General features: G+C 43.5%; 1 protein-coding gene across 1 annotated transcript in view; it reads right to left on the bottom strand.

Annotated features, from left to right (window-relative positions):
• Window positions 1–24,741, bottom strand: part of TWF2 (twinfilin actin binding protein 2) — a 67,104-nt gene that overhangs the window by 8,215 nt on the left and 34,148 nt on the right. The window contains exons 3-5 of the mRNA XM_044451204.1: window positions 17,950–18,128; window positions 15,967–16,062; window positions 13,824–13,928 (exon numbers count right to left, since the gene is read on the bottom strand). Coding sequence (XP_044307139.1) covers window positions 13,824–13,928; window positions 15,967–16,062; window positions 17,950–18,128 — 380 coding nt within the window. The remainder of the gene's footprint in view (window positions 1–13,823; window positions 13,929–15,966; window positions 16,063–17,949; window positions 18,129–24,741) is intronic.

Below are 24,741 nucleotides of genomic sequence, written 5' to 3'. Positions count from 1 at the left end.
AGGCAGAAATAGAACTTTCTGCTACATGAAAAATGAGCAATGCTATTTCTTCTTTCAGTTATCTGACATAATTTCAGTTTCACTTAAATTTTATGCACTCCAAACTTCTGAAGTAGTTCTGATCATGCACTGCCTTCCTGTCTTGTTCACCAAATCCCAGTTCCACCCATAATTTGGAATGTTTAATGTAATAGGATAAAGAACTAGTCTATTAAAGAAAATAAGATTGATTAAATTAGAAAAACTGAAGAATAACATATCTGAAAATAATATTATGTAAAATGTATTAAGTTGTACCATTCATTAAAGAAGAGTTACAGAAGGTACGCTGCCACACAATTTCTGGAAAAATAGATTTTATGTATAACACAGAAATACAGAAACAGAATGAGTCAGAAGGGGTCTCCTGGGCCATCTAGTCTGACCCCTGGCTCCAGCTGGCTGCACTCACAACATGCCCACCTCACTGGAGTACTCATTTAACTCACTGGAGTGCTCATTTAATAATTTAATAACTCACTGGAGTATTCACTGGATAACTCACTGGAGTACTCATTTAAAGCTAAAAGTTAAATGTCATTTCACCTTTTGCAAGGAATATATTATTGTAGTAATATCTTATTTTTTGAGTATATATGGAATTAGTAAGCCTATAGAAGAATAAATCTTACTGAGGAAGAATCAGCCTGGCTTCTACCATGAGACGTTTTGCCTCACCTACGTGTACCTTTGAAAGTTCTTTGAGAATGAATACATAATAATATGGGAGACAAATTTTGACAAAGACCCTTTCCAAAGTCTTGAGGGAACAATCCTGTACATGTTTAGTCAGAAAAAGAGTCCGTCAATTCCCAGCAATCTCTGGCTGCCTGTGGAATAGGATAGGCCAGTGAGGCCTTAGGACTGGTCAGAAGCTCCCTCTGACCTCCGAAATGCCCCAAGCATTTGAACCCACAGCAGGACTCCCATTTTACCCTCACAACTAGCAAGGACAGCTAACTGGGCTCTAAAGGCAGAGGATGGTGTGGAGGACGGAGGAAGAACAAGAGTCCTCCAAAGAGTGCTGGTGGTGTCCCAGCCTCTCCTCTCGTAAAGAGGTGGAAAACAGTTAGCTGGCCAAAACTGGCTCTCTAAGTGTTATGGAGGGTGAGGGGAGCGCACGGGGAATTGCACCTTTCACCGAATGCCCATAATCCTCAGACTTTGGAAGGCTATGGCCCGGATGGTGCCCCAACCTGTTAAAAATGATATGCAGTTTTGTGTGACCAGTGAGTGACCTGGTTTGCAGACGGTAGTGAAATATTCCAGATGTTGAAAAGTTTCCAAAATGGCAAATAAGGTTCAAATCTAAGTTAAGTATACAAGAACGCACACTGGGGTAACAGTCCCAACTTCCCACATACAGTGATGAGGTCTCAACTGGAGATACCCTGCAGGAAAGAGAGTTTGGGGCTCTGCCAGTTAGTTCAGTTAAAATGTCACCTCAAATGTCACCTCAGCAGTAAAAAAAGGCAAATTCCATGCTAGAGAACAATTGGAAAGAGACTGAAAAGACAATTGTTAGCAACATAATGCCATTTTAGAGAACCATGGTAAGGCCACATCTGAATACTGTGTACAATTCCAGTCACCCTCCAAAGAATATTGTAGGGCTGGAGAAAGGTGTTGAAAGGGACAACCAAAATGATAAAGGAGTGACTGCAACTTTTCTACAAGGAAAAGCTGAAGTGCATGTTTTAGTTTTAAAGATGATGATACAGTCTCAATCCTATGCATGTTCAGACAGAGCAAAAGCCCTGTGATGCCCATCATGTCCCAGCCAGCCATGCATGGCACAGAGAAGCTGAACAAGGACAACATTTTTCTCCCTCATAATACCTGGATTCGTAATCATCCAGTGAAACTGCCTGGCGATACCTGAAACTGAAGCATTGACAGTGCCTTCTGCTTCAGCACTGGGAGCTGCGAACCCAGCCTTAAGCAGCACATGTACAGAACATGCAAATCATGTGTCTTGCCACAAAAAGCACCACTAAGAGATGGCAACTCTATAAAACGAATCCCTGAGGAGGGATATCAAGAAACGGAAGGCTTACAGCAAAACAAGATTTGATGTTAAATATGCGATTGCATTTAAATGTGGCTAATTTTTCTTTTCTTAACAGAAAGACTGAACCCTTTGTCTCTAACCACAATCCTGATAATTCTTCCTATTTGGCTAACAGAAGGTTCCCTTTAAAGCTTTGGGATAGTGGCATTTTCATTGGGATTGTCACCAAGGGTTATTTCTTCCTTCTTTCATTCCTATGTGCCACTGTCCCAATTCTGACATTCCCAATTTTCATAACTCTTATTTATTTGGTGGTGGTGGTGGTAGGGAATTAATATGCAATCACTCATTTAACCTCACTTCTGGTTTGGCCATAATTTTTACTAAAAACAAACAGCTTTCTTGCAACCCTTTGAAAATGATTTGAAAGACAGAGTTTTGTATGAAACAGGCCCATTGCTCAAATGGGAATAACAAGGATTTAAAATGACAGGCAGAAGACCACCCAAAAATCAACTAGGATCTGAATCTCCAGGAATGGTCTTACTCACATATTATGGAGTAAATTAATAAGTTGGGCACTGTCCTTCTCCCATCTCAAATATACGAATCTTTGCTATATCATGGCATCAACGTATCAGCTCTCAATGAAAATGAAGCAGGAATTGGGAGACTTCCCGATCCTTCAGCTGCATTCAAAGAATTCTCCCGACATGGTCAAATTAAAAAAATAAATTCTCCCTATCATGTTTGTTGAGGTACTATACATTTCAGAATTCCTGTGGTAAACTTTTTAAATATAGTCCAAAAGTAATCTCAACATGCCATATTTATCAATGCAGCACTTAAGCTATTATACAATTGGTTACAAGGAAAATTCCAGAGAAGAAGTCATGGAAAATGAAGGGGAAGAGCCATTGGTCAATGAAGGTTGCTAATAACCATCCTGATTAAAAGAGTGCTCTAACAAGCAATACATTTGCCAGTCCACCAAATTCACTCCAAAAGGAAGGCAAGAAATCAGATTCGCTTAAACAGAAATTCACATCACCCATTTGGTATCTTATCCTTCACATTTCTCCCAAGACAATTTAGAAAATATGACCCAGATTCCCCTAGTTAGCACAACAGAAACTGAATTCTGGGTTGTTGGAGCTTTTATCACAGGCATTTATTTTCTTTGGTTGAGAGAATCTAAGGAAGGATGTGACCAAACTGGCAATCAAGAGAAAGCAGCCCCCAGAGGGAGCAGAAAGCAAAATGCGGGCGAGAGAGCCTACCTCCTCAACATGAGGGTACTCAATCACTGAGGGGCAGCAGCAACAGCCCACTACCATCTGCCATGTAGAATGGAGGAAATGGAGTCACATTGTGAAACACACACACACACACACACACACACAAGCAAACAAACAAGTTACCTGAAAGCTTTCCTATAGGTCTGGCTGGGCTAATACCCAGCAAGAGCCCCAAAGCACCATAGCTAGCTAGATGCCCTCTGGATGGGTTAGAATAGAACTCTTACCATCCCTAACCCAAAGGCTTCTGGTGGATGGGGATGATGGGAGCTGCAGTTCAATTCATTCAGAGGGTGCCCAGTTGGGGAAAGCTGGCCTAAAACACTGCTAAAAGGTCTACCACCCACAAATATAAAATGGCTACATCATTAGGGGAGGCACTGAAGTCAGTTTATTCTGGGATCACATGCCTTCTGCGGCTTCTACCCCTTTATTAAATGTTCAACGTTGCAAATTGCTGGTCTGACAGTCACTTACATATGCCTATTTCAAGGGGACAAAGCATATGTCACTGAATTTCCTGGCAAAGAGTTTTTGGTGTAGGTTTTTGGTTTTGTATTATGTGCAAAAAGAGTTCAACATGGGGCAAACTCTGAGGAGGAGGAAGGCCTACCATCTCATTGCTGGAGGCCAGGGAATGAAGATCCTTGAAGAACATGCAAAACAAAAATTGCAACAAAGTTAGGTCTGTACTAAACTCCCACAGAAACATTCGCCAATACATAAATAGGTCAAACTACTCGCTTCCACCAAGGAAGGGCTTTGACTCACTAAAATGTTTAGTAAACCAAAACCCATTCGACAGTAAAAGAACTTTAGGGCTAATCATGTCTTCTGGTAAAGTTCACAAGTATGTTCGCATGAACAAGAGTAGGATGCACTATTTGGATAAATATCAGGAAAAAATATCACACAGATCCTTTTCTTTCTAACAGAAATCCATATGGAAGACAATGGAGTTCCAATGGAGACAATGGAAGACAAATACAGAGTTCAGATTAAAATAAAATCTGTTCATGCTCACCACTACTTTATGTGAGCCATAATTAAATTAGGAAGTCTTCAGATAGTTATTTGTTTTTCGGCGCTAGGCGAAGACCTTTTTATTCAAACGCTATTTTAATTGTTAATATTATTTATCTATTTTATTTTTCGGGCCAGGTCGACTCATATTATATTGTTTTATACTGTCCTTATTTATTTATTATTGTGAGCCGCCCCGAGGCTTCGGCGAATGGGGCGGCATAGAAGCCTTCTAAATAAACAAATTGACACATTCTAGTTCCTTCTAAATTGAAAGATCATGGTTAACAGCTTCCGAACAAGCCAGGAACCTAAACAGCATTCTGACTCAGTTTAAGATCCTGGTCTGTTACCAAGCTGGTAACCACGGTTACTCTATTGGACAAAGCAGGGAGCTATGGTTATTTAAAGAATTTTGCGCTGCATTACACATGTGGTTTAAAAAGGAAGCATACAGAAGCATATAGTTCATTCATGTCTTGGTCTATGAGGCCAAGATATAACTACCCAAACAGAACAACTATAACTGAAGGATAAAAAGAGTGCAGCTAATTTAGGCATCACAAATCCTCCCAGGCTAGAGTTGACTCTAACTCCACCCCAATTCACTTTTGAAATCACGATTTTGTTCTGGCTACACTTCGGCAAACAATCTCACTAAGATAGTAAGAAATAAAGCAAGTTTATCAGCTGACATCACCTCCAAGAATATTATTAATCTTTCCATGGAAAATATGGTGCCTGTAGCTGCTATGGAACAATGCAGACTCTCTGAGTGTGTATGTAGGGCAGACAAGCTAAATTTAACAAACAAGCTAAATTCGACCCTTTTGGCTCTCCACAGAAGGTACAGGCACCAGTTCTCCCCCAATTCCTTTGAACCACCCACTACAGCATTTTTATTTTAGGCAACATCATCTGGGTCATCCTGAAGTCAGCAGGATGGATCAGAGTGGGGGGCACTGGAGGTCACCTGTTGCTTACCCCTGTGTTAAACTATGGTATTTTTTGCTCTATAAGATGCACCTGACCATAAGACGCACCTAGTTTTTAGATGAGGAAAACAAGAAAAAAAATATTCTGAATCAAATGGTTTACTAAACTATTTAATAAACTATAACAGAATTCAGTAATACCGTATTTCAACCTTGTAAAGTGAATAGCAGTCAACAGTGGCATTAAGAACCATCATCACTGTCATTAACAAAAGAGAGACTTTAAAGTTCGAGTACTCTTCTAGTTTTCGTTGAACCCATAGAACTCATCATCACTAGAGTCAGAATTTATGAAGCTCTGTTGCTCACAATCACTGACATCACTTTCTTAGTCAGTAGTGGAATTACTGAAGGAATCCACAATCTACACCAGTTAACAGCTGCTGCAGACAATTCAATAACAAATCTAAAAAAGCCAGTAATGTCCACGCTGCCCTACCAGTAAATAATAGAAAAAAACTTCTGACAAAAAATGAGATATTGTACGGTAAATCAAACACACAGCGGACTAAGTAGCCTTTGAAGAATAAATTTCATACACAAAGTTAATGCTGTTCAAATATCCACTGATCCTAAAAAAAATGTGTCTGATCAACTAATAGATAACTGATCCATGGAAAGCTTCCTGATAATCACAGGCACATTCCCCATCACTTCCCCATGCACTTCAATAAAAGACGGGTTGCCATTTGAAAACACACACCGACCTGTGATTAACAGCTCTCACCTGCGCCGGGTGGTGGGGGTGAGCAGTCCGTCTCTCCATGCGGCCGGCGGGTTAAAGCCCTCCTCCTCTGCACCTCTCCCCCTGAGCAGGACAGCTCTCACCTGTGCCGGGGGGGGGGGGGCGGAGCAGGGCACGCCGAGCGCGTGCCGGCCAGGTGGTGCCACGTGGTGCAGGCAGGCCGGCAGCGTCCCAGGCGTCGGGCACACACACATTCGCTCTATAAGACGCACAGACATTTCCCCTTACTTTTGAGGGGGGGAAGTGTCTTATAGAGTGAAAAATACGGTATGTTGCAGTTTACACAAAAAACAAACTTTTAAAAGTTCTTCTATAGAAGATGCAGTAATAAAGTCAGTATTTGTGTTTCTCTGCTCTACCTCGTATCTTCTATAGGATGCAATCAAGAAATACTCAAACAAATCCCTAAAATAGGGATGCCCTTTACGAATGAAGGCACGCGTAATAAGGAATATAACATTACATACTTCAAGTTTTGAAGTAAACGTAGCAGCTGGAGGCTTGAAATAAAACTCCTAATTATGTAAACTATATGGGTCTGCATGAGTTTACTCTATGTAAACTTTACTGCACGATTTTATATGGAAGTGAGCCCTACAACATTCAACAGGGCTTAGCTTTCTTAAGCATGCATAAGACTGCTGCCTCACTTTTTGTTTTAAGGAATTTCTTATTTGCATACAAGGAAAAGAACTGAAGAATCGGATCCCCAGATCTGACCCCAGATCAGTCATCCTTAACCTGGTACCCTCCTGGGTTGGACTACAAAACACCCCAGCCAGCATGCAGAATTCTGGGAACTGTGTGTGTGTGTGTGTGTGCGCGCGCGTGCGCGCGCCTGAGGGGGGGTGTCTGTCTAAACATGCATATGATTGCATCCTTAGAAAAAGGAAATGCTAAGCTGTAATTTCCCAACCTTGCTCTCTGCAAGATGAAGGTCACAACAAAAACCTTTGACAGAAAGAGGAAGCCCAATTTTCTGTAAGAAAGTCACTCACACTGAATTTCAGCTAAAACTGAGCTTGAACTATCCAGCTTTCACATGTTCTAAAGAAACAAGAGTGTTTGAATATTCTGTAACAAGAAGCTGTAGGAGCGGAATGAGTTTTAGGCTTATGCTGCCAAAGCTGTATACTTAAAGCCAGTACATTCTCAAGGTTTATGCTTGGAGCACAACCAAATACAGTATCTATCATATCTCTACGTCTCCTTGCTAAACATCCATCTTCAGAGTAATCTTTATGGCCAGTATTAGTCCTAAATTCCACCCGCTTCTAAAAAGATGATTTGAATATCTTTAAATTTGGATTCCAGATGGAAAGTCTTTGCACTAGTGCAAGATTCAGACTATTTAAACTCACAGCCTACAGAGTCTGCAGGGTCTGCAGAGTAACCCCTGGCTACAGTCAAGAGGTGCTGGGGGCAAGGAGAAATACCGAGGCTGGAGGCTAGGAGGAGGGGGAAAACAGGAGGAACTGCTTCCAGGCCTATCAAATCTTCTGTCCACACAGACTCAGTTTGTCTCTCCCAGCCTTCTTATTTCTCTCCCCAGCCTCCTTTCCTTGCTATTTCTCTATCCCTTTCTTTTTTACTTCACTGGATATCCCCACTCCTAGTCTTCAGACTTGCTCTTCTCTCTCCTCTGTCATCTGCCTCCCCTTGTTTTCTGTTCCTGCCCACTAATCAGAAGGTTCAAGAACAGGAAGAAGAATGTGGTACCCAACATTTCAAATTTTAAGTTGTTTTTTTTTTCCTTTTTAAGGAGGCAGGAAGTGAAGAGCTTTATCGAAATCCTTGGAGATGCTGCATTGGAGTAGGACATATGCACCTGGAGTAGGACATTTCAGTGCATATCGTGTTTGAAAACTTTCAGATCCTACTCACAGAAGGTACTGATCAAATGCATACACAGTTGCTACTCAAATGGTTTCTTAAACACACAGTTTTCATATTCATTTGATAGAACTGGCCTATGATCAATTAATTCAGCTTCCTCTGTGTAGCATTTTACAAAATTAGTAATAACCAAGTGAAGAATAACTTGCAATTATACAATACAAATTGCATAATTGTACAATACAAAGTGAAGAATTACTAACAATTTACCAACTGTTTATAAATGATTGGTATTTAGATTACATTTAAAAGTAATGCAGCAAAAGGGACAAAACCTCTAATAGCCATTGGATTTTGAAAACACAGGACTGCCAAAGGACTTGGACTTCAGTGTTCCACACTGCCAGAGCGCAGCAGCCGTGCCTGACTCAAAATCATCTTTTACAACATGGCTAACAAACTCTAGCCAACAATATCATTTCGCTGAAATCTATGGATATTTAGGCTGCAATGAACGTCTTCCTGGGAGCTTGCCCGCTGAATCCAAGTGGTGCTTCGTTCTGAGAATTGCACAAGATCGCACCCTTAATCATCCTGCATTTCCTAAGTGGCTTATACAGCTTCTTTAATATACTGATATGACATAGCAAGAACATTACGCATTTGTTCAAGGTAGGACACTTGTCTTAACATACAAAGTATGAAAAGAAACTTGCCTGAATGTTTCCAGCCTAAAAGTGACAATGTGGGGAAAGGAAACTCATGCCATTCCTAACATGCCACCTTAATTTTGTCCTGTGGAGTCGTATGAGACACAAACAAGCAACGCACCAAGGGAAGGGTGACCTCTCTTTGGGGTGAGAGAACACAGAAGCACTGCACAAGCAAGCACGGAAAACAAATCCTCTGATTACCTCCCCAACCCCCACCCTTAAAAGAAACACTGCCTTTACAGTTCTCCAGCAGAAATCCACAGCTTGATTATTAAACTCATGGATTAAGCATGAAAGCTTCCCCAATGGCCAATAACGTGCCATTCTTACTACTGGATGTAAGGGTTGTCGCCAGCAGTTTGCCTCCAGCAAACATTACAGGTCAAGGCTGCCAGGAGCTTATCAGCGGGATCGGCAAGTGCTCCCTCACCAAAATGTAAAGATCAAGAAATTCTGCCAGGTCAGACTAGCCGGCATCCCCACCATGCATCCAAATGGCCTGCAGAGGCAGAGGGAGGATAAAACGGCAATTTAGGGCACAGTCCTGTACATATGTAAACAGAAAGAAGTCTAAACATACTGACCAGATAATACTGGGAGATGCAGGAGAATGCTAACAGCCGTAGGGTTTCTTTTTCTGCCCAAACAAGCCCAGGGTTATATCCTTAAGCTCTGAAAAATCTTAGGAAAACTGGAATGATGGGGACAGACCCTTTAGACACTCCAGTGCAACGTCATGATATGAGGCACTTGAGAAATGAAGGGTTCCCAACCAAGCCCCATTATTCCTGTGAGTGTGTATATGCACGCATCACTGTTGGGCACTACACCAAAGCCAGGAGTACAAGTAATTTTTTTCAGGTTTTTCTCTTCAGAACTCTACACCAGGAACAATGGGCCAGAACGGCTTAGAAAGTGATGTGAGTGTTGCATCCGAAGTGCAGTTTCTGTTACATGCGGAATGCCACTCTTCTAGCAAATGTTTCCTCTTGGCATGGTGTCACACTTAACTCAAGGGAAGAGGAAATACTGGGGCAGGGGGAGGCAGAAAGCAAGCAACTGAAAGCACATACCTGGGCAGGCATAGCGGTACTGCAAGTCACAGACTAAAAACAACTTATATCAAACAAAGCTAAAACAGGCCTTGTAGTAAAATGATCAAGCCACTTAATTTATAAAATTAGAGGAGCGTAGACCCAAGCCTGCTTATATCTTCTGGAAATGAATTTCCATGGTTTAACTATGTGCTGCATGAAGGAGGCCTTCCTTTTATTTGTCCTGAAGCTCTCACCAGACAGCTTCAAGGGATGGCCCGAGGTTCCAGCAGTGTGGGGGAAGGAAGAAAAATGTCTCCCTCCGTACTTTCTCCACACCATGCATAATTCTGTACACTTCTGTTGTGTTATTTATTAACCCTTTTTCTAAGCTAAACAATTCCATTTGTACATTTCCTCAAAGCGGAACTGCTCCGGCCCCTTGATTTTATTTTCAGCACTTCTTCCAACTCTACAATATCCCTTTCTAGAAGTGGTGCACAGAAGAGCTGAACACTGATTCTAAGTTCAGTTGCACCATCGAACATGTTTGCCTATCCAGGGACACTTCCTGTATTTCTGGCTGTACATGAGATATTTAAGGCACCCAACCAGGAGCATCCTGGAGAAATTATTATGGCACCTCACCAAGAGTATTCTGGACAAAGTCTGTTTCTGGAGCACAAGTACTTTGGCTGTATTGTCAGTTTGCACAGGGAGGCGGTGAGGGAGGGGGAGAGAGAGAGATGCTGAAGCTGAGCTGGTTATTTAAGCTCTCGTAGATGATAATCAATTTTCTGAGCTGCCCCCAAAACAAAGCTGACATCTTGCCCACCCCAGTGACACCGGATCACACGCACGCTGAACCAGCAAAGGAGCAATGAACAGAAAAGGGCCCTCTTCACCACCTGTCAGAACTGCTCAGCCATGCAGAGGCGGAGGGAGGGAGGGCGGAGAGGGCAGGGGAGGAGGCAGCCCTGTCACGAAGCTGGAGGCCTGTCATCAGAAACATGGATCTGTGGAGAAGGTGCGGAATGAGAGATGATAACTGGACTGCAATTGTTCCAGCTGCACTGCAGGAGAGAAGTGGATGAGGGGAGAGGCTGGCTACAGGGAGGCACCTTACACACACAGGTCTGCTACACAGGGTAACACATAGGGAAACAAGAAGTGAGGGTCAGGATCTCCCCTACGTGAGAGGCACAGGTCAGTCCACCTGATTCTCTGGGATCCTCCTGCATTCCCCCATGCCAAAGCTCAGCCCTTTCAGCAGGGTCTCCTGAATCTCTGTGCAGCATTTCTGGAGGAGCTGCTGTGGGAAGGATGGGTTGGGAAAGTCCACATCGCCCAACAGCTGATCCCACTTAAAACGGAATCCAACCCATGGGTGCGGCCAGCCAGGAACTACTGAGGTGAACCACCTTGTTTTTAAAGAAGAAACCCTAGGTCACATGCTGTTGGCCATCATCATCTATGGACAAAAATGCATGGCTCACTGCCAGTATTTAGGGTATTTACCTCAAGAAAGGTACAAGGATATTTAGTCCAGTTATAGCTCAAGATACTCTGATTCACAGAAAGTATGAAAAGAGGACACTTCTAGACCTGAAGCCTAAAATACGCTATGCACGTATTTTTCTGAGTACAAGGAGGCGACTCTGGTGAAACGTCCACATCACACCCATTCTGCTACGTGGCACCTGTGCAAACGAGGCAGCCCTGGTGTGTGGCACTGGCGTGTGACCTGCAACCAGCACAGAAGAGACTGAAGGAAATGCTCAGGAAGGTGAGCACGAGGCAGAGGATGCCCTGCACCATTTTCAGTGCTTGCACCCACCACTGCTCAGACTTCAGTCTACCCGGAATTCTTGGAAGTGTAACTTCTTTTCCACGCCTTCAGTGAAATGTAAGAAAATGGCACGCCTTCCAGTTCCAGTGCCACTAAGCATAGAAGGAAACTTATTAAAAATGAGCATAAACTGAGCATATCAACCAAAATTTAAGATGGCAACAAATGAAGTGCAAGCCAGAAAGCCTGGCCTACCCCAACCGATTTGAGGAGAGATTTGGTTTGGGTAGAACACCTCACATGCCTCCTCTCTTGACTCTGTCTGATTACTCTCATTCTTAATTTCACTTCCACACCACCTGGTAGCTGAAGCTCTCTGGGCAGTTTACAGCAGGTCATAAAAACAACACAATAATATAGATTGTATAAAAATACAAGCATTTTAAATAAAAAAATTAAGAGCTGATTTTAAAGGCTTCCCAGTCTTTCCTTAACCACTGACGTTCTCTACCTTTAACCAGCAGGGGCCCTTCTTCTTATTTCATCCAGGCAACTCTCCTGCCTAGCCCTGTCCCTCACTTTCACTGATGGGACATCCTTGCGGCTGCTTCCAGCATTTCACCTCCATTCCTCCAGCGTACCTGAATGAGAGACACCTCAGTCCATGCCCCTCGCTCGCAACAGAGAAGCACCTGCCTGTTCCCCATCCTCTTCCACCCACTCTTCTGGAATGTGCTTCTAACAGTAATAAGGGATGGCTGAGAACAATTTCTTTCTGCCTGTTTTCAGGAGTCTTCATCATCTCTTCTGCTGGGGATAATAATATCCCTAAAGCCACCACAAATGAGAAAGCTGGCTGTGGCACATCAGTTGCTAAATCATCATTCGATTTGACTGTCATCTGCACCAGGGACATGAGCGCCCTAAAGCCGAAATCTTGGCAGGTTAAAAATCATTCAGACATACCTTATATTAAAGGAGAAACAGCTAAAGTGGGAAATGACAAGAAAGAATCCCAGATGGGGAACTGATTATTGTGCAATACTAGAACAATGACCTAAGGCAGAGGGAGCAGCGTAGGCAAACTGGCAACTTTCAAATGTTTTGGATTACAATTCCCATGGTTCTTGATGATGTGGTGATCGGGCTCTTGGGAGCTGTAGTTCAAACCATGTAGATGACATCAGGTTGGCTCCCCATATACATCTTCATATCCCCTATAATCTGCTATACTATGACACGGAGTAGTTTTTGGTTCACACTGCACTACTGCAGGGCCATCAAGTTCAACTCACTACTCACAAGCAGGACCCTGCTCCCAAGATCCAGCTGATAATTTGTGTGCTTGCTTAAAGTCTCTGGTTCTCAGCCTTGGGCCTACAATAGCCAGGATGGCCAGGTCAGGGAGGATACAAGATGAAGTCCAACTTCATCTGGGGATCCAACATGGGGAACAGTTGCTTAAGTCTTCTGGCAGGATTAAAACACACCTTCTAGTCCTCTTTCCTCACTGTGTATGTGGTGCTGACCCACAGGAGAGGGACAACCACATCATGACTATGTGGAGAGGTGCTTGGCCATTTCTTGGGAAACTGGCCCGTGAAGCAGCCAGGCAGGAAGTGACACTTCCCAGAGCACATTCACCGGCCCAAGCGATTTTCCTGCTTGAAATCTGTTTGGGGGTGCAGGTGCTGGCGTCATTTCTTTGTTGCTGGTGAGTCTTTAGTTATTCCGTTTGTGGGGATGTCCTATTTCTCCACTCCTCAAAGAGCAATATTTCACAGCAGGGTAGGTGTGATTTTGCCCAGAGCAAGCACAATCGGTGCAGGCACCATCAGTGCGCTACTGTCATCAAGCACCGACGGGACGGTCCCTGCAATGGGAACGCTCACAAAGGAGCACAGGCACCTTCCGCCACGCAGCCATTCTCTGGACTGTCAACCGCGGGAAGGCAACAGTGGGAGATGGAATAAGTGAAGGAAGTGGGCGCTGCAAGGGGGGAACAGGCCCCAGAAACCAGCGGAATGAATCAGTCAGCGTACCCCTACTGCTGCTCGAGGCTCCAGGAGCAGAACCCTCAGTCTGCAGCTCATGCTGTGTACGTCCCCTTTCCCTAAGAGAGTCCACAGCTGCTTTAATGCTTTCCAAAAGGAAAGTGGGGAGGGGCCAGCACAGTCGGGGCTGCTGCTCCTGCTCCCCAGCAACAAGGTCATATCCGCCGGTCACCATTTCATGGAAATTACCCCGTGAGGTGCAAAGAGTGCCAAAGGTACAAGTGCAGGCAGGCAAGACTCAGTGGGATGACATTTTGGATAAGCATCACGCCCCCTGCCTTCTTACCTCATTGATGCGGATCTGCTGAAGCTCTTGTTCTGCAGCCGTCAGAGGAGCGGGGGCCGAGCAGGACGATACGTGCTTCTGGTAGCCGCTGAGCGAGATGTCTTCCTGAAACCAAACAGGAGGAGCAGATGTAGCAACTCCAGGTCTGCTTCAAAGGATACCAGAGGGGAATGTGCCTTGCATTACACAGTGGAAGAGAAGCAAGACACAATTTTGCTAATCCTCCCCTCCTGGGGCACAGCCGCCCTGCCTTCCTTCCCCCATGGCCATGGGCGGCCATGGTGACTTGATCCAGACTATGGCCACTCTGATTCCCTGGGTGTGAGGCCTGCTGATTCTGGGGCTTCTGCGTGGAGGAAGGTGAGCATGGACTCTGCCATACTCAAAGGATGATTCTTTTCCATCCCGCAAAACCACAAGGCAAAGCAATAAACTTTAGTCTTAAGAGTCTTAGCTGTTTTCTACAGGGTCTAAGTTGCAATGTCCAGTAAGATGGTAAGGAAGAGATGCAGGAAGGCAGTCCTGCACAGTGCACATCCTACATGCCATGTGAGTGAAGGCGCCACTGAATGATGGTAAACTTAAAATGGTTCTTGTGCTGACTGGCACCAAACCTATCTTAGAAACCATAGCAATAGCACCTCTATGCAAATCAGCTGAGCCAGTGGAGCTTGGTGGTTCCACTGTTAGCGATGTGGCGTCTCCACTCAAGGCTCCAGTCGAAATTTTTCAGGAGCAGTCCGTGGTGCTGAACTGAGCCCCAAAAGGTTCAGAACTACAGCTAGCTTCTTTGAAGTTCACACTTAAACCTGAGCTGGATATCCTGCCCCAATGACACTAGGGTCAAGCTTAACCAGCGCTGAGCTGAATGGCCCAGTAGATGCCAGCAATTATTCTCTTGTGGCTACTGCCAGATCAGATGACACCCCTGGCTGGATCCTGCAGCCCTGAAGTAGATCTGGAGCCCGTGCCTTGAAACAAATGAAATACAGTGGTCCTTCCCTCGTTATAGGATTGCAGGTACTGGCTATATGCATGGACAACTGTTGCTGTGCTTCAACAGGCTCAGAGACCAGCCCATGTTAGTAGGTTTTAAAGGGCTAATTCATGTTCTTCTATGTCCTATGCATGGAAAAGACACACTTTTTCTTTAAGAAATAAAATGGCACCACTGACAAGAACTTGTCAATACTGAGACAGTACTGAACTTAGTGGCAGATTCTTTGACCAAAGGCAGACCTATCTTGAGGATTTTACAGGCATGTAGAACTACAGAAGGTTATAAGATGAGGATTCGAAGAACAAGAGAGTATGGTCCCATTTGATGAGCAATACTGCCACCGTATGGCTTTCTTCATAAAAACAAAGCACCACGAAAATTCTTGTTGGCGAACCACAGTCTGCTACTGCATGATATGAAAAATGCACTTATGCCAGTGAAGTTTCATATTGCTGCTATTTTTCTGCACGTATTTCAATCTAGGAATGCCTTGGCTGATATCCAGCTTGAACATGATGTGATGCTTTTATAGCTACTATATATTACAGTAGTGCTTGAATTATAAGCAGGGCTGGTAATGCAATTCCAAACCCTGATTCCCACCAAACTTTGCCAAACCATGCCGGCCTTGTAACATTCTCATAAGACCCCTTATGATTCAAGTACTGTAAGAAGTTTTGCTCAGAAAGAACAGGATAAAATGAGGTGCAAGAGAAACTGTCAGATGAACAGTTCCTGGTCTGTGTCACTTCTGTCCACACTGGACAAATGGGCCACACTTTACACAGTCTCTTCTATCACACTGTGAGAACTCAGACAGTTTCCAGAACTCCTTCTGGTCATCCAACCCCACCGTCCCACCCCATGGGAATCTAAATACAGCAGACACTGCAAGGTGGGCGAGCCTGAACGAACCTGCCTTGAGCAACAGAGGGCAAACATTACTGCTGGACAGCAGGCATAATCTTCTACACACATTATTTTCTTCCAATCTCAGAAAATACTATCCAAAGGGTGTGGAGACTCATAGTCTGACTTCTTGATGGAGGATTCCAAGCAACACTGTATAACAACAATGGATATATCTCTTTTCCCAAGGCCTGACCTTTCTTATGTCATGTTCAGCACACCATATTGTCATACCTTCACTGTTCCAAAGAGCTCATCCTTTACATGTCCTCCTCCAAATTCTTTCTTCACTGTTGCTCTAGTTGCTGCGTACAGCATCTTCAGCCTAACCTAGTTATATGGAGAGATGGAAAGATAATCAAAGACAAGAAAAAGCCATTCCACATTTGAAACAGACCACAGCCATGTGGGGCATGCAGGTATAAACACTATCAGGTTGTCCATTCAAACGATCTGCACTGAGCTAATTATCAGCAGTTATTCCTTGGAGGAGTTATATATGATCTTATTGAGAGATTTTACATCAGAACTTGGGAGATTGCTAGCAACCAGGATCCCTGATACTGTCTCCATCTTCATGGTATAAAGTTTTCATATATGTATTTTAAATACATGGGCAAAATATTCCAAATCAGGTGCAAACCCATTTGTTGAAACTTGTGGTATTTTTGTACAGGACATTAAAAAAACCCCTTGAAACTGCCTCATACCATTCATGGCCATGCATGACTGTTGTGGACACAAAGAGAAACCTGAAGGGATGCATTTTAAAATTTATATTCTATTAATATGTTTATATCTTGCTGTCAAAACTAAAAACAACTTTAAGGGTGTTTATTCATTTAAAATCCAACTGCATATTTAAATATGAATAATACAGAAGGGCCATAAGCTACATAGAAGCGAACTAGTGTGCCAATCATTATGGCCACTAGATGCTTTCTAGCATTTCCTCACTCTCTGCTACCTTGAGCCACACACACCTCACCCCTCAAATCATGGCTCGGTTCCTGTATCAGCGACAGAATGAGAGGACTTATCAATTGATTTAAATCGATGTGGCAAGAAAGCCGAAGGAGGTTTTGACATCGCTCTTTCAAGTGCTCTGCTTAGTATATAAAGCAGTAGCCCTCGCCCATCCCTGCTTTCCAGCTAAATTGGCAAGTACGTATTCAATAAACATGTGCATGCCTGACTTGACTCCTAGACTGAGCCTGAGCTAAATCCAGTTATCAGAACTGCTTGCACTGGCCACCAGGGGGCACATCAGCTCTAATAGGAAGCGAGGTTCTATGACCGGTTGCATTCCTTAGAATCCGCTTAGGCATTAATTCAAAACATTGTGTGGGAGAGACAGACTGTAACTGGAAACTGGAAACTGGCAATTTCCAAAAGGTCCCAAGCACAAGCCCTCTTGGTCCTAGGAATGGCAGGTGCTATCCTATGAATGTTCACATTACGGTAAGTTTGTTAGCCTTTAAAGTGCCACAGAAAGAGCCCCTCGCTGAGTGTAACGAAACAAGACACAGACAGTCCTCCAGAATCTGGGCTTGGTGAACCTTCATTTATTGTGGTCAAAATGTTTCTTGTCAACTAACTCTATTATGGCATTAAATAAATTTTAAATACCAGAAGTCCCAAATGGCCAGTATCTGCCACTCTCCCCACTTGGCCATGAGGCACACTGGGTGACTTTGGGCCACAGACTCTCCGCCCAACCTGCCTTGCAGGATTGTTGTTCTGAGGCTAAAATGTGCTGTGTAATCTGTTCTAGATTCCTCACATGAAGGGGGAAAAAGCTGGGATAGAAATGCAGTGTAACAACTACTACTATTACTGCTGAATTTAATTACATTGTGTAATAATGTTATATTATCCAAACATCTGCAAAATGCCACAGGGGACATCCAGGTCAGGGGCAGGCATCCAGGCACTTTTGGACTGTAACATTCCTATCACTGTTACGCTAGCTGGTGCTTATGGAACTTGTAGTCCAAAGCATCCGAAGGACACCCGGTTGCCTGCCCTGATCCAGCCTCCTCAAAGGTATTGCTCTTTACACCTTGAGAAAGGTGAGAAGGCACTCTGAATAAAGCAGTTCTGCAGAGGAACATTTAACATGCCTTTTGAACCCTCAGCCCACTTGTCACATGTGCCCAGTACCCGGGGAGAGATTTAAGTGATGTTTCTTTTAATGGCAAGAAACCAAAGGCTTACAGGGGAGTTGTCAGGTGACCAGGAGATAAAAAGCCACTCATAGCCCTGTGCGTTCTGGGTGTCCAGGCGGTACAGAATGTAACAGGGCTGCAGTTCTTCCAGCAGCGGCAGCACAAAGGAGTCGTAATCCTTGTCCCAACGGCGAGAGAGCTCTTTGTAGGCTCCAAGCACCAACTGCTCTGAAAGTTGGAGAGTGGGGTGGGAGGGGGAAAAAAGCAGTAGTCAATGAGATGCCATATTTAATGCAGCATGGATTGTTGGTTTGTCAACATGTTCTTCACTGAAATTTTGAAAACTCCAAAAATTTCCTTCCTTCTGAGAACCTCGGTAGATCTCCTGGTTACAAATGACAGATCTGTCTATTTTCTGGTAAAAATTACTCCCATGTTTCCTATGTTCTGTACAAGTTGACACCCTGTTACACAGGTTAATGGAAGGTGCAAGTTGTGTGTGTGCATGTAAAACTTTTTGGGGCTCAGGGGCAGATTTGGAAAGCTGATAAACTGTCATGGGACATCATCTCGAAATGGCTGCCATGGGAGGCTGCTTAGTCACAAAGGACAAGGAACTTCCCAAGAAAGAAACTATAAGCCAGTTTGTGTCTGAAAAGACAAACTACATACATAAGCAAACAGAAAGACAAAAACAGCCACTGAACCAAACCAGGCCGGGCCAAACTGAACCAAACCAAACCAATTCAAACTAAGCTAAACCAAAGCAAACCGAGTCAAACCAAAGGGAATTTGTAAAGCTGCCCCCAGCAACAGAAAATCCCCAGTACTACAATATACACTGTAGATGTGAGGAGGGATGAAAACAAAAACACACCATTACTTTAACCAAATGGACTTTTAATGCACACATGGAGTTTCCAAGCATGGACGCCTCCATTCACAACACTGTCAAGCACAGCTCCAGGAGCCCAATCAGTATGACCGACCCATCCTCCACTGACTAGAGCCGTTCTTGTCACTCTTGTGGGTGTACCATCACTGCACCTTCTCTTATCCCACACCAGCTGAACTGGAGAACCTGTCGAGTTCTAGAGCCTCTAACTGGGTCACACTAGTTTCCAGAAGGGTATGGAGGGACCCTACTGAAATGCACAAAGCACGAGAAACACATGCCTCCCCAAAACTGCAACTGTGGCGAGGGTTTTGTTTTGCTCCTTTTAAAAGGGCCATTGCTGCTGAAGTTTCTTTTTAGCCGTATGTTGAAACATCCATGGATGTTCATCTCCCAACTGTAAGGTTCTGGGCAATTTCTCCCAAAATATAAAATGGATATCTGGCAAATATAATATAATATGTAATTTTGATGATGATATCTGGAATTTCAGCAGAAGGTTACAAAATTAATAATTTCCTATGTAAAGACATCCTACCAAATGACTTTGTCACTGATGTGAGCAATATCATTACTTGAAATGTAGCGAAAAGTGCATGCTTTGCTACCTGCAGAAAAAGTCTTGCCTTCAAATCTAGCATCTCCACTCAAAAGCAAGATTAGGGAAAGTTTATCTGCCTAAGACCTTGGAGAAGCAGTTCCAGTCAGAATAAACTGTGCTGGGCTTGATGTACCAACAGTCTGAACCAATATGAGCAAGGGTCATATGCTTTCCGCGTTGTTGTTTAAATTCCTGCCTGTGCTAGATAACTAACACTGGGAGAAGGACAGCACAGGGGTGTAGCCTTGTGATTTCTTGGAATAGTCCGACCATTGAGGTAGGCAGTAAATATGAAAGTACTCGAGTGACTGCTGTCAGGAAGTAGGTAGCCGCTGCCTTCACTGAGTAAGGGGCACCAGACTGTTGCATCACATTTGTTCTCTTCGTACTAGAGCCCAGTCTTGAGTCCTGAACTAACCAGTGACAAACAAAAGCAAAACCAAGAAAGAAGCCAAGAAGGTCAAGGGTCCTTGCCAGAACTCAACCCCACAATGCAGTGACACAGGTTTTGCTTCAATACTGCATACGCAGATGACTCCTGGTCATTCTAAAGCCAACTGGGTCCTCTGCTCCTTTCCCCTTCTGGTTTCCGGTCAGTTAACAATTCTAAAGTGGGGAAGCGGGATCAGTGGAAAGAAGGCAGGAATGTGGGTGTCACCATGAACCACTGAGGATGTCAAGACAGCCCTGGAAATATTCACTTCCCTTTAGGATGTAAACCATGTTCTCAAATATCAGCAATGTCATTTACTGTGACTTCCACCACCACAACCAGTTTTTGCTTGCAAGGGAAGCAGTGAAAATCTAATCACTTAAAAACAGGAGATGGACTGAAAAAGCGGGTAAGCCTGACATTGAAAGAACAGAACCTAATTCAATTAATGTGGAGGCATTCAACACGTCCAACATCACCATTCAAGTCTGTTTGCAAAACGAGTGATTCATTTCCACGTTTTCCTGTTCTTCTAGGTCTGTCTTACCACCCAATACCACAGAGAAAAGTAATTGATCATACTGGCAGATGAAGTGAGCCAAGAGATCCTGAAAAAATAAGTGCAGCTTCTGCAGACAGGCAAGGAGCAATTATTAATGGATTAAATGAAAATGCTAACTTGCAGTATATCCAGCTAAACTTGTTATCTAACAAAAGCAGGTGATGACCATGTGATGAGGTGGCAGGATCTGCCCTGAATATCCTATCATCCTTTGGACCTGTTCAACAGTCCAATTCCTGATTTTCTTGCACAAAACTCTGAACTTTATTAATGACCTACATTTTTTCCACTACTGGTCTCACTCTTCCCCAATGTGGCACTCCTCCAATGTGTTGGACTACTAGCCCCATCTTCACCAGCCAGCATGGCCATGGGCCAGGGTGGGAAGGAAGATACGGACAGAGGTTTTGCTAGCTACAATCCCATTTGTCCTCCTCCATACATATTTGCCTCAGTCTTGCATGCTCTTTAAAAGACAACATGTATTTCAGCACGTATGTAGTTTGAATCATGTGAACTTAGTACAGATCCGTCTACTCAGGGTAGAAACAAATGTAAGGATACTACTGTGTTCCCAAACACTAGGTATGTGTGTGAAAGCTGGACAGTGAAGAAAGGCGACAGCAAGAAAATGGAGACATTTGAACTATGGCGCTGGAGGGCAGCTTTGTGAATACCGTGGAACAAAAAAAAAAAAAAAAAAAAAAAAGATGAACAAGTTGGTCCTAGATCAAATCGAGCCAAAACTTTTCCTGGAAGCAAAAATGACAAAACTGAGGCTGTTGTACTTTGGGCACATCGTGACAAAAGCAAAAGCGCCCGGAGAAGACAATCATGCTAGGGAAAGTAGAAGGAGGAGAAAGAGAATACCAAATATGAGGCTGATTGACTTCATAAAGGAAACCACAGCCCTGAATATAGAACAGCGAAGCAAAGATGTCATGGACAGGGCATTTTGGAGGGCTTTCATTCATAGGGTTTCCTTGAGTCAGAAACGAATAGGCAACACATAACGACAACAAAACGAGCAAAATAAACAAATGGCTACCATCTGTAGCCTGAAATAGTACAGTCCAGGAAAGCTGTATCACATTGTCGTCATGTGTAGGTTTGACTCTTTGTCTGCATCGGGCAGTCTGAGGCAACAGTCACATTCTGGATAGCTATGTTTATCACACTGGAATGCCTTATAATATTCCAAAATAAATGCCATCCTTGTAGCGAAAACCAAGAAGGGCAACAGCCTGCAGTGACCCAGGAAGTAAAGCAACTACGCAATTTACACAGTTCATTCACTTCAAACAGTGGTTGCGAAATCTAGTTGGGCAATCCAGTAAACTGATTAATCAGAGCCCTTTTTTTACTGAAACAAAAGGTGTTCCCATTTAAATCAGTTGACAATTTTTTTTTTAAATGCTGCTTAAGCCCTATAAGGAGTACAGATATGGACTCCATCTTAGAAGAGGCATTTCCCCTTCTCACAGACACACAAATAAATGTCCTCATCTATGGAGCCAGTGGTACCTGACTGTAGCCCAACCTGATAGTCTCCAGATATTTTGGATTATGAGTTGGTCATTGTAGCAATGGATCCTACATCAGATTAAGAGCTCCTTTGCACTAAATGATGCCATAGCAGAGTTGGAAGGGGCCGAAAAGGCCACTGGGTCCAACCCCTGCTGTTGCAGGCCACCAATTTACACCGTCCCACTCATAAGCTGTGATGGACGGACATATCTTGCATGCATGTATGCAGCGTGTACCACCTAACAGGCAGGGCACACCTGCCAAAGACAACCTAGGCCCACTGTTTTTCTGTGTGGTTGGACATGCATGCACCTCCTCCACACACACATGCATATAAGCAACAACCCAATACATCAACCCTCCAAATCTGTGCATATAATGCTATGACATTTTTCACACAACTCTCATTTCTGTTTACCCCTTTCTGAGCAGCATGTATAATTTCATTCTACTTCTCTGCCACTCTTGAAATTCATCCAGACCTGTAGCAGAAGCCCCCATGTACACAGAACTCAGTTCTGTAAAGTGGGCCATCAATTTGAAGGTGGAAGGCAGGCAAAACGTATACACAATTCTTCATACAAACCCTGAATTGTCTCCCTTTCCTCTGGAAACAACCGAAAACAGCAATATATCATAAGCAAACCATGTGGCAGCTTGCAAAGCAACTCTGAAAGCCAAAAGGTCTGGCTTTTTTAACCTGCTCAGTCATGTTACTAAGCCAAAATGCTGCTGACCTCTGCATTTTGTACACCCTACAGTAAGAATTCCCATTCCACTAAGTTCCACCCTGTTTACAGTACGTTATTTGATCTGAAGCCAGCAACCATTGCTTTCCAGAGCAACATTTGATGCTCACTGTAAAATCTTTTCGACTACCATGTGTCACTGCTAAACTCACGCAGATGAGGCTGTCACAAACACAGGAAGCTGCTTTTCACTGATCCACCCAGCCCGCTACTTTGATGGGAACATCTCTCTGAGGCCTCAGATAGGGACAGACAAATCTATGTCTGTTTCACTTTCTGTGATGCTCATAATGTTTCCAAGCATCTGTTTGTTCTGCCCTGGTTACCCAGCAATTTGCTTAAAAAAAAAATCCACAGAATAGTGTGCCTACACTTTCATGCGCATGTACGATCTCATGCATACATTTTTGTAAGTACTTTCCCCAGTATCTGCCTTTGTATATGTAATGTTCCCAAACAAATGCATTTCACATGCACTTTTCCCTAAGGTATGCCTTTTTTAAATTAGAGAATTGCACTGCACGATTCAGGTAAGTGCAAAAAATGATGGAGAATTACATTCTGGTTCACTTATTAGTTCAGGAAGTGTGAACAAGAACATATGAACATAAGAAGAGTCCCACTGGATCTGTTCAAGGGCACGTCTAGTTTAGCATTCCATTCACGCAATGGCTGGCCAGCCACCTGCAGGAGACCAACGGCACCTCCTGCCCATGTTCCCCACCAACTGGCGCACAAGGGCATAGCGCCTCTGATACTGGAGAAAGCCTATAGCCATAAGGACCAATAGCTGTGGCTGGCCTTCTCCTCCATGAATTCATCCAATCCTCTTTTAAAACTATTCATACTGGCATCCATCACTACATCTCATGGGAGCGAATTAATTCCACAGTGTAACTGTGTGATGTGTCATTTGTCCCATATCTCCCACATCACACACCTGTATGTTTGGTGCTGTACTCAGAATTCACAGTTTCAGGGGAATCATCCCTTTCAGCTAAAGAAAGCAGAAAAGCAAGCTTTTAGCCCATATGACAGAAGTGCTGAATCTGGGACCTTCCAGGTACTGTTGTTGGACTCCAACTGCCATCAGTCTCAGCCAAAATGACCGATGGTCAGGCATGACAGGAGCTGTACTTCAACCACTTCTGGAGGGTGACAGGCTTGAAAAATAAATTCCAAAAATATCTGGGGAATTTTCAGAAGCTGGAGGGGTAAAGCAAGTGTGATTATCAGAAGACACGTCCTGAATGGTTCTTCCCCCTGCCCGTGGAGCATTGGCTTCTAGCAGAAGTAAAATCATGTAAAATAAAAAGAGACAAACATAACTTTGCTTAATTTATATGGGCCACATCGTTTTCTTTTCCAAGACATAGAATCTGGATTGTTCTGGTGCAAAATGGTGAAATAATTTTACAGAGAGTTCACTGTTTAACTGCTTCCTAACAGTTTTATTACCAAGGTCCCCTAAGCTGCTCTTTGCAACTATCAAGATTTAACAAATGCTTCAGAAATCAATTTGCCTATGGCTCCAGAAAGCAGTTCAACCTGTTTGCTTGCTGCTGGAAGCAGACATTTACAACTCAGTTTAATCTTTAAGGTTGAAATCACAACAGAAATGTATATAATTGGAGAAATGGCACTATTCTGCATGACTAGGGCAGCCCTGTGATAAATCCAAAGAAAGCTCTGCTAATGCAAATGTTAGTCATGTGTGGTTTATGAAAAACGGGAGGGGAATCCACTTCTGAAAATTTTCCCTGCCTGAAGATGACTGATACAGCAGGCAAATGGCTATTTACAAACCTGAGCAAATCTAAGTCCCTTGGAGTCATAGGTGCTACAGACTGTATTCCCTTCTAAGTCTTTATTCCTTCTACTAATGAAGTCTGTTATCATAAACAAATAATCAAAGGTACCAGATGGCACTGATCAGCAAAAGAAGTTCTTGTGCTTTAAGTTATTCTTCATTAAGATGCTTATATTGCACTATTTATCAAATACGAAGTGCATCACTAGCAAAGTGCATCACTTTGAGCTCTTCATTAGGAAACTGGCAAGTAATATACAATTC

Source organism: Varanus komodoensis, unplaced genomic scaffold (genome assembly GCF_004798865.1).
Source record: "Varanus komodoensis strain SLA01 unplaced genomic scaffold, ASM479886v1 scaffold6_2, whole genome shotgun sequence".
NCBI lineage: Eukaryota > Metazoa > Chordata > Lepidosauria > Squamata > Varanidae > Varanus > Varanus komodoensis.
This window is presented reverse-complemented; position numbering and strand designations above follow the sequence as displayed.